General features: G+C 41.1%; 1 protein-coding gene across 3 annotated transcripts in view; it reads right to left on the bottom strand.

Moving 5' to 3' along the window:
* thada (THADA armadillo repeat containing) overlaps positions 1–11,330 on the bottom strand; it is a 90,958-nt gene that overhangs the window by 52,090 nt on the left and 27,538 nt on the right. For all 3 annotated transcript variants that reach the window (XM_023425829.2, XM_087179174.1, XM_087179173.1), the window contains exons 27-28: positions 7,093–7,182; positions 3,344–3,475 (exon numbers count right to left, since the gene is read on the bottom strand). In XM_023425829.2, coding sequence (XP_023281597.1) covers positions 3,344–3,475; positions 7,093–7,182 — 222 coding nt within the window. The remainder of the gene's footprint in view (positions 1–3,343; positions 3,476–7,092; positions 7,183–11,330) is intronic.

Raw genomic sequence — 11,330 nt, 5'->3', positions numbered from 1 at the left:
GGGGGTGGGGGTAGTGTCGAGAAACACGGCTGGAGCCAAAGAAGTTAGGGCTGGGCTATATTTAACATCTCCAACATGTGGGCTTCATTTGGGTGGATCTGTGCACTGCATACCTTCGCTGACAGAGAGAGTCAGCCAACCAGTGCTGAGCTGAAGACCTGTTCACTGCACCAAGAAGCGATGGGTCCGTAAAGAATCATTTATAAATGTCACTAAATCACTGATTTGGTCAAATAAAACTCTGGTGAATCAGTTAATCAGTAACTTGGAGAAACAGCTTATTTTCTTTCTGCTGCACAAGGCAACTTGGCACATTTGCAGTTCCAAATGGTAACCGTTCCTATTGACCTGGGGGGCATAGGAGAGATGAAATGAGGGCATAGAGGGAGAGACGTGAGATGAGGTGAAAGAGACCGATACATGCTGGTGTTCTAAAAACAACAGGAAGTTAGTCATTGCAGTGCAGCCTGCTGATGTGCCCCTCCATTCGTGTCAAAAATGGCACTCCTTCTCTGAGTCATCACGCAGTCAAATCAGAACACAAACGTGACACATGTGTTTTTAGATTCAGAGAGACCTAAGCTTTTCATTTAGAAATCATAGAACAAAGACACTCCTTATAGCTCCAGGACCTGCTTAGAAATCATCACGTTTTTTAAACTTTCATCAGTATCAAAGTAATCCAGTGTCTGTACATCCATCTGTACGCAGCAAACAAGAATTGCTAATAGTAAAATGTAAGCAATCCATTACTGGCATAAGGTAATGGTAATGTTAGTCAACTTTTTTGTTGGTGTCATTCAGATAAACGATCAGTTCCTTAGTTGCTTCATTATTGATGCAATTAAAATAGTAATTAGTGTCCCATTTGTTTTAAATGAAATTTTACTACAGTGTCAAACAACAGTGAGTGAATGCTGTATCCAGACAAATCTGGACAAGGTAGAAATAGTTGTCCCCATGCATCAACTCTGTTTCTCAAAACTTTAACAATTACCAACAAAAACCAAGTAGGTTTAGGGTTAGGTTTCTTACTTTTGCAGGTCAGGATCTAAAGCATTGACCAAATTCAAATGTTGACCTGATGATGGTGTTAAGAAAGGGGATGTTTAAGTTAAGGTATCACTAAAGTTACAACTCATCTGCTAGAAAAATTGTTAGGCCCAGCAGCGGAACCTGTATGCTGGGACCAGGGTCAGTAAAAGTTTTATGAATTATTTTGAGTGACGTAGGCACTGAACCGAGATTTGTCCCAGTGGGCTGCTGCCCGATGGCCATATTGACGATGACTGTTCTTATTCTAAGAGCGTTCCTGAGGCCAGGGTGCTAGCTGGCTACGCTTGGTCGATCCGAGGCTGGGGCGCTTGCTGAAGCCTTTTAACAAACAGATGTCTCTGGTGAACTTTCTAACCATTATATCTAGGTTTCCAACTGAACTGCCCCAAATTCCTTGATGCTTAGGCCCGGCAGACCGCCGGGACTTGGAATACCCTGGTGGAAAACCTGCATCCTAAGGAGCACATGTGGGTGTATCAAAATCTGTTGCAATACATCAACTTGTAGTTGAGACATTTCACTCAAAACCACAATTGTCAGCCTCCTGATCACCAAACCTTTTCATCCTCTGGGTACCATGAATGTCTGTACAAAGTTTCAGACAATGCATCCATATTTGTTGAGATATTTCCTTCTGGACCAAGGTCTTCTGACAGCGTCATCCATAAAGTCATGCTGCTAGATACTAAAAACATCTTGAGAGACGGTGGTGACGTGGATATGGCTAAACAGTTAAATGTACTGCTTATGGAGCAGCAGACAAACATTTCGGCTATATCATCTTGAAAACAACCAAATCCCCAACAGTATCTACCCACAAAGAACTCTACAACACTATATTGATATGTCATTCCTGTACTACCGACATCAGCCAGATACCAACACACATAAAGTAATAGACACACAGTTGAACAACACCCACACTCAAAGTGCTGTTATCTAAACCGTCAGTAAAGCATTCCAACCTCAAGGTCTTAGCCTCACACCCCCATCTCCTCCTACGCACACACACACACGCACACACACACGCACACACACACACACACACACACACACACACACACACACGCATATACCATGTAAAAGCTTGTCTAAACACATGATGTGATATATTTTACATCTTAGGGGAGCGTGTAACTACCATGTGTCCTCGCTGATGCACACTGGGTCAGTGAAGGTCCTCACAAGAGCAGTTACACACCAGGCGTGTAAGACGTACAAGCTTATGTTCTATTTGCAGGTGCAGTGCATGCAGATGAACATGTTCCAATAATATTTGTAGATTTCTCCATCTGAGGAATGTCAAAAATGAAGGCTGTGACCACAGTTTCCCAGTCGCCTGTAAGGTTTACTCGGCAGTAAACAGTGAGTGGATTCAGATAAAACCAATCACAATCTAATCAACCGCTGCGACACGAGACGGCACTAACAACAACACAACTCTCTGCGGAGACCAACTCAGACTAGACAGGTGTTTTGTCTTAGTGAGCAGAAACACAAAATTAGACCAAGACCACACACACACACACACACACACACACACACAAAATGATGTCTATCTTGTTTTTTTGTCATGGTCATAACATTAGAGTGTACAGTATAATCTGGATTTTGGGGATTGTGATGTTAGAAAAAACAAAAGAAATGATGTAAGACACAGGCTTATATGAAAGATGCAGAAGCACCTGTTCAAACAAAAGAACACACACTCATGTTTAGACTGTAGGTGTTTTGTCTCAGTGATTGTGAAGTGTTCTATACTTAAAATGAGTTGTGGTTCAGAGAAATGTTGTTGGAGAGCAGGTGCGAGACCCTCCTGGATTTGACAGAGCTTTCCCTTGGTAATGCTTTTTTTTTTTTTTTTTTTTTAAACCTTTATATAAGCAGTCGAGCTGACTGGAAACACATTGATAAAGATGACACAAGGGAGGAGCTGCTGATGGATCACATACTACATGAGCATCTCTGCTGGGACTAATGGAGCAGTTAGGAGTTGAAATACTTGTTCAAAGACACGCCATCTCTTCCATGAGGGAAGAGAGTGAGTTGACAGATGGATAGTGGCAGTATGGAATAAAAAGAAAGTTATACAAACCTGCTCCTAACATAGGAGCTGACGTAAGTGATGACAGACAGACATACAGATAGATTATCAGCTTGATTTGACTATTTCTACATTAAAGAGAACATAACAATCAACTGATTTTGTCTGTGTATGTCCTTTGTGTATGTAACATCTCTGATGCACATGTGCATGCTTGTGAGTGTGTGTAGCACTGAAACCCACCTAATGATGAAGGGCATGAATGGGGTGAGTCCCAGAGGTGAAGAAGATCCGTCCATGGGAGAAGGGTAGAGTCGACTGAGCACCAGCAGCAGCAAGAACAGACTGGGGTGTAGCTTCACCTGACCGCTGTCACTGAACACACAGGAACACAGGTACACATGAACACATGAACACATGAACACATGAACACATGAACACACACACACACACACACACACACACACACACACACACACACACACACACACAGATTTATGGTTGAATGAAAGGACTGTTGTTAATGTTGTTTCCATACAAAAAAATGCATTAGCAAGTGCTTTCTGTCAGACTGCCACCTACAGCAAATTTATGCCTATTATTAGATGTCATAAGTTTGATCTCCCAGAAGCCTCGTCTGTGCATTGTTACTTAGAGTAGATTTCTGAGAAATGATGTAAAGGTTTTTGATGCAAACTATAAAAGGGAAAACTTCAGCTTTTGGAAGGCCAGATATTTTTGTTGGAGGCCTGGATTTGGTTCACCGGCTGCTATTTGGCTACCACTACTGTGTGATCTTAGTCATATCAACTTGTTCATATTTGACTGTCTCAAATAACCAAATTCTTGCCAAGAATGTGACCTGCCTGAGAAAAAACACAATGACTATTATAAATCTTATAGCCTGTTTTTCATAGATTTTCATTAAAAGAATAGTTTGCTATTTTTTTGCTGTCCTTGTTGATATGCTGTTGTTCTGCAGTGTATGAGACACAAATAGTTCGGATGCAGTTCTAATGTGTTGTCAATTTTCTGAAACAGGACTAAAGAGCAATATGAAAACCACATAAAATAAAAAATTCCAACACAAAATATCATGGGCCTAAATTCCTCTGGCACTTTATCTAAAAACCACCCACACTCTAATACAGACATCTCCTCATCCGTCCTGGAGCTGAGCTTTTTGACCTCCCTTTTTTTTGTGCATCCAAATCTCATCATCACCATCTGAGTCAGAATGGAAACTGTCGGTCTGTGCCAGCGGCTTCACAGTTTCACTCTGACACACTCACGGTGAGGAAAATGAAAAGAGAGAGAGAAACAGACGAGAACTTAAGCTATTAGAAAGGAAAATGACTAAAATGTATGAATATCAGGTGTCTAATGTGGAGAAGGGCCCTGCCGTTTCTTCAGAACAGTTTTATTCCCTCCGCTGGATGAATAAAGCAGAAATCACCTCGCCAAAGGTTCAGTGAGTTTGACAGTATTTCTGCTGCTGAATGAGGCCTTCTACTTTATCTTGGTGTTAATAAAACTTTAGTAATGCTTGTTTAGTGGTGATTAAGGTGGAAATATCATCTTAGAATATGGGAGGACGATTGGACATTAGTGTTTACAATGTAAGGAGAGCTAAGGAGTATGCACGATCTGCTTATGTGAGCGTGTGTCAGGAGAGCAGAATGTCCTTAGGGCCCCGTCATTAGTCATGAGGATCTCACAGAACAGACACACAACAACAGACCCCCTGCAAAAACAACTTGTGCTTTTCATTACTTCATTCGGCACAGAATCGTCCGCTGGGACCGCTGCAGATCGGCAAGATGGGAAATGTAATAGCAGCCCGATTAGTAACCGGTCTAATGTGTTTAGTGTCACAGTTCAGTCGAGCCCAGCGGGACAGGATGTGATGTCAGAGATACAGGAGAGGGGGTAGATAGAGGGGAATTGCAAACATATTAGGCCATGTTGGGATACAGCTGGAGGCTCAAACACTTGACAGGATGAAAAAGAGACTGTGGCATTTAATGGCACTCTTAAATTCCATGCTGAGGTCTTCCATGAATTTCTGCCCTCTCTCCCTAAACTCCTCAATCATCTCCAGTATCCGGGTCTTTGATGAAACGGTTATTTTTGTTTTACATCTTTTTAAAGAGAGTGGAAACAGAACACTGACCTTAAGTATTTTTTTATACTTCATTTAGAAAGCAGTGATGGGGGACACAGTAGCAGAAGAAGCTCTAAAGTAAACTAAACTTTTAGCTTAGCATTTAGTTTGTTCTCAGACAAATAAATCATCCGATTTGTTTAGGAAATTAGAGAAAAGGACTTGGGTCATGATATGAAAAGTGTTTTCTTTGGCAGTGAGGCAGGAGCAGATAAGACCGTTTAAATGTAGGCAGTGACCTGAAATAGCTCCAGAGATAAACAGGGTTAAGTTTGCTACACTGAGATAATAACATTAGGATTTTTATATTTATGAATCTATAGGTCACATAAAAACATCATTCTGTCACTGAGAAGTAAATCTCCTTGCCTTTATGCCAAGTATGTGCTGACGCTTATAGCATATCCTCTTCAAAGGTTTAGGTTTGGGGTGGGTGATTATACAAATATGCTCTGTGCAAAATGTTACATCTAATAATAGAGATGTAAGGTGGTGATTCACACACAGATAAAGGAACTGGTAGAAATGATCACAATAGGAGATTGTATGATTGTTCACCAAACAAAAGACAAACAAACTCAGAATGAGGAGATTAAATCCTTTCTGCCAACAAATGGGTGTGCATGAGGAAGCAAATGTGAGAACTGTTAATTTTGGCAGCTATTTTCAGATTTAATCATATGCATTTCATCCTCCATATTTTTAGCTGTAACATAACAAGGAGAAAAGTGTTGCCTATCTACATGCTACAACAATGAGGAGAAGCACAGAGCTGGAAACACGTCGCCTTTCTAAAAGGTACCCTACATTACAGCCACTCTCTGTTCATCTTTTGCTCTGAGTGCTCTTTAAATGCTGGTTCCAATTGTGTGTAGGTCACTTCCATGATCACTCAACTATTTCTGGATACAGCATTGTTTCCATTCATAATCCTTCTTTATAGTATTTTTGGGGAGAGCATTTGTATGAAATGGATGGATTACATAGTGCATAATGTATATACATAGACTTTAAAGTATACGCTTACAGTTCCAAATCTCATTTCTATAATCTTTTGTATACTGTGACCTATTTTGGGAATGCACTTGTAATGCAACTTCCACGAGACTGCTGAAAACCACTAACAGCAGCTCTTCTACTTCCTGTCCTGCTGTGCACCACCACAGTACGGTGTAGATGGTCTGTTTGGGTGGCGCAATGCACTAAGATGATGTGGGAATGCAGACTGCCAAGATCTGGTTCCGTGGGAAATTTGCAAATGTTTTAACAAGGGTCGAAGGGAGTGAGGGGAATTGTGAAAGAGCCGGTCTGAAAGAGCATTCAATTAATTGGATCCATATTAAGATAAGGCTGCCTGGGGAGCTGCTGACGACTCCAATGCTTTTAAAAAGGGAGTTCGGGCTGAGCTGAAAACGATAAGGCCAATGAACCTCAGTGGAATCAACTCCCCACTGCAACAAAACTAAACTAAATCTTGACAAGACATTTACTTTATTCAGTTGTAAAGTCTTGTGTTTTGGGTAAATAGTCTGTCAACTGTGCAAAAGAAACACAAGGAGTCAATCCAGGCCAATGCTCCTTGATTAGAGATAAGAGCTGCGTTTATATTCCCACTTAAGAAAAATCTAGTTTCAGTACTGAGAAAAAGTTGCACCAACTTACGCCGGGAAGCCAGCAGCCCAAAAGCACCGCTGCCTGATGAGTTTAACAAAACAAAAGAGCTGTCTTGTAAGGCTTAAAGGTGAGTACAATTAAACCTATAATGGGATCAAGAAAGTGTGAAAAGTCATGGCAGGGACTGAATGTGGATTAAGGAGAACCGCCTCACCCGTCCACCGTCGCTGCTGCCTCCTCCAGCTGGTTTAGAAGGAACGGATAGAGAGCTGGAAAACGAGTGAAAAACTCTCGTCCCGTCATCCTGAGGGGAGAAGCAGGAAGAGAGAGAGAGTATGAGTATCATAGTCATCTTTAGACATCTCAGGATTCTGAAACAGGTTGTTTGTTTAGGACGGTGGTTTTTGGACTAGAATGGTGTCATTCAATTTTGTCATTCTGCCTACTCCAAACCCGTGCAAATAGAAAAGAGAAAACACAGTATACAGCTAAAATAAATAAAAGCTAGCAAGTTTTGAGCAAGCACGCAGCACATGACTGAAGGCTTCCATAACTGACTCCCCCGAAAATAGAAATAATAGGAAATACTAGTAAATTCCAGTTAATTACACTTGTAATTGAACATGTTCTTCCACAGACCATCCTTCTGTGCCATCAAACAACACATGAAGGGAAAGTGACCTAACAAACCACAGCAGGAGACAGAGGAGGGGAAATCAAGCAGAGAGGAATTTCAGTTAAACATGGTGAACATCTGATAAGGCGACGGTTTTGTGCCAAGCCCTGTCCCCTACAACAAATCAAGCCTTTATGTTTGTTTACCCTACTACAGCTGGAAAACAACAGTTGCGTTTGTATGTATGCACATATACTGCGCCATATGGCACGGTCGCGTGTGTTTGCCCTTATGTATTCACTCACACACATACACAACTATCAATAAAATGACAAACTTTATATTTAACACTGGCGGTCTCGCCGCTGCAACCACCATTCAGCCTCAGGGCCAATAAAGATTTTATTTAATTCTGCCTGTCTAAATCAAGTTGTTTCTAAAGTAAAGAGGTCTGGTGTGCAGAGCACATGATCACAAGACTGGAGAGATTGCACACTGCTTCAGTCACTAATTCTTGACTAACGCACAAAAACACACACACACACACACTCTTGGACCTGGTTCAAGTTAGCCACAAGCAGTGTCATGGTAGGGAAGTGGGTTGTGCGTGAATAGGTTTCAAAACCCCTTCAACATGGATGCAACGCCCTCCTCACCTCCTGTGACCTGACACACACACACAGATGAAGTGTGGGGGTAACGGCGAGTACTCATGTACATGAAAACAACTGCAAAGAAACGTTATTGTTACTGTATACATGCGCCAATACAGGACTGTGTGCATTATATAAGAGTGTGCGCCCCCCACCCTCCTCTGCTTTCTCTAATGAGAGTCTCCCAGTTCAACAAGCTGCCTGGAGGACAAAGGTCAGAGGTCGTGTCGGAGCAGATTAGATGGGGTAAAAGGGGTGAGGGCCACAGAGGAAGAGAGAGAAGGGAGAAGGTGGTGTGAGTGAAAAGGTCTGGTCATGTTTGTGGGCTCAAAGCTGCGTCTGCACACTCATGTAAGCTACAATACCTTTAAGGCAAATGGCACAAAATGTGTATTGAAGATTAGTTGTTACACAAGGTGAGTAGAATATTTGCCAGTATGCAGTGATATAACGGGTTGAGGGGGAGGATGGCAACTAAATGTATTCAGTCAAGAACAAGTACTTAAGTACAAGTGACTCTAAATTGCCCGTAGGTACAAATGTGAGTGTGAATGGTTGTTTGTCTCTATGTCAGCCCTGTGATAGACTGGCGGCTAACCCTGGGAGTACCCCACCCCCAATGTCAGCTAGGATTGTCTACTTTTGCTTCAATGCTACTTATGCAATGAAGCAGAAGCATTATCATTAGTGTCTTATATAATAGGATATCAGTTGCACCACTCTGCAAAATTAGCACTTTTACACATTTTATATATTATATATTTATGTGCCTTTACATAAGTAGAATCTGAAATACGAGACTCCAGCTGATGTGTCTTTAAGCAAGGTCCTGCATTCTCTGAAGACAAACATTTAATGCGATGCTCAAAAGCCCCTCACTGACACTGATTTGGACATTTCTACATGCAGTACAGACATGAGATATAGTTAGAGGAGTTGGTTGGAATGCAGAAAAGCAAATCTTCGCTCTGTCAGCTTTGTTTACACTTGCATTCATCTCAACAGCGATATCGGTTCAACATCGATGTGTGGTTATGGAGCGGAGAGGTTCGTGCGGAACGATGATCTACAAGCAAACAATATGTCTGGATTCAAGTAACTATGTAAAATACACAGCTGAAATTCCCACAGACAGCAAGAAGCTCAGTCTTTCCAAACACGCAAATACACGTAATGTTGTAAATAAACAGGTCTGCGTGTGAGGGAAATATATGTTTATGCTCCGGCTTCAGTGGACCAGGAGACGCTGACACACACACAGCCAAATATTAGAATGGACAAGCTGTCACAAAGCATTTTCTGCTGCCAGAGATCACGACCGTAAAATCGGGGTAATAACAGAAACCAGACACACAACAGATTGTGGAAAAGACAAACTCTCAAAGGCTATTATAAATGAGCTGCAGCTTTCTTACAAACATACACAGTTCTACACCGGTTTCAGGTCAACACAACTGAAATATTACAAGAACACCATTGTAACATAAAAGTAATGATGTGTGAACTAAAAATACTTTTAAAAAGGAAAATATAAGTCAGACTAAAAAACAAGTTAGGGTTCAAATGCAGATTCTCTTAACCATCGTTCTACTCTTCATTCAACATGAACTCTCCCACATGCACATAAAAATAACCTCATGCAGTAATAAGAAAAAAGAAAGCAGCAGACATGAGGAGGGGGAGATAACTTAGGGCTGTACAAAGGGAGGGACAGCAGACTGAAAACACAAGTGAAAACAGACAAGATAAACAGGAGCAGCCTTGGCTTAGTTAAGAGTTTTCAGAGGCCTTCAGAGAAGTAGCCAATAGAAATGCAGTAAAACTGAGCTTCCTGGAGCAGGGCCCAAAACCCTGTGAAACTCTACCCTGGATTATCTGTGGTGGAGCCAATCACCTCCGAGCTCAATATAGACCCGCTCACAGTGAAAATGCAAACACGCTCATTTTAAAAAGATGCGAGTAATGATTCCCATGTACACCATCTTAGTTTAGTGTGTTAGCATGCTAACATTTCCTCGTTAGCACCAAACACAGTACAGCTGAGGCTGATGGAAAGTTTTGCAGGTATTCTGCCATGAACCAAAGTAGTGGACAAACAGATCACAGAAGTTGTCATTTTGCATGATGGCAATGTACAGCAAATAGCATTCTTGTGCTCTGTAATGCTAACAGAACAAAAGGCCAAAGACTCAATACCCAGCTTTCTCAAGAAACAGTACTAATGTTCAGGTGACAGCTGTTTAAATGTTTGTTGTTTCTTCCTATTTATCATTAAATTCATATATGCCACAAAAGGTGGGGAGACATTTCTTGGTTGTCTAGACATGCCTAGAATTTTTTGTTCAAAAAGAGAAATAAATCAAAACAAAGAAAATAAGGGGATTAAACTGTGTAATACCAGAAAATAAGACAGAAATATGTTTTTAATTTGCTGCAGCATCAAATAAATCTGTGATCGTACAATCATTTGGAACTTGCAGCATCCCAAGTGCTCAACTCCACCTAACCTGCCTCTAAGTTGGATACAACAAATCATAAAATAAATGTGGAAAAAAAAACACTTGACCCAGGCCTGCTACTATTTTCATTATCAAGGTTTCCACATTCTTGGATTGCTGCTTGACAATCTATTGGGAGCCTGTTATAGTTTATGACTCTTTTCTAGAAGCCTCAATAACAATTTGCAATTTTTCAAGCAATCCTTGACAGCAGAGCAGGACTAACAACTGATAACCTTCCAGCTAATGTGGAGACAGTTAGCGCTCCGAGCAGATTCATCATTTGCACAACTCAACCCCATTTCGATTGGGTGTGTAACTGTTGTAGATAATCCCAGAAACATTTTATCCTCCAAAATGAGACATCCACCAACCTACAGCTCATCCAACAAAAGCATTACTGTCAGACACAAAGAACATTTTGGACATTTAGCTAGCTGCTTTTAACTGTAAAAGTTTCTTGTTACTCTGAACACTTCTGCAGCGATTATGTGCAAGAAAATCATTACTCGTTGTATCTACTGTGACTTTAAGGTGGCAGTTTTTCCCAATATAAAATATTGTTGTTTACCACTGTTCTGGCTGGATTTAGCATCTAAGAAACAACAAAAAACAGAGACATTGTTTATACACATTTGAATCTTCCTGTTTAAATAGCTACCAGAGAGTAGGTCAGTCTACGTCC

Source organism: Seriola lalandi, unplaced genomic scaffold (genome assembly GCF_002814215.2).
Source record: "Seriola lalandi dorsalis isolate HSWRI2012SDOR001 ecotype SW California unplaced genomic scaffold, Sedor1 jcf7180002054795, whole genome shotgun sequence".
NCBI classification, from domain to species: domain Eukaryota; kingdom Metazoa; phylum Chordata; class Actinopteri; order Carangiformes; family Carangidae; genus Seriola; species Seriola lalandi.
The sequence above is the reverse complement of the archived record's forward strand: the minus strand, read 5'-3'. Positions and strand labels throughout refer to the sequence as shown.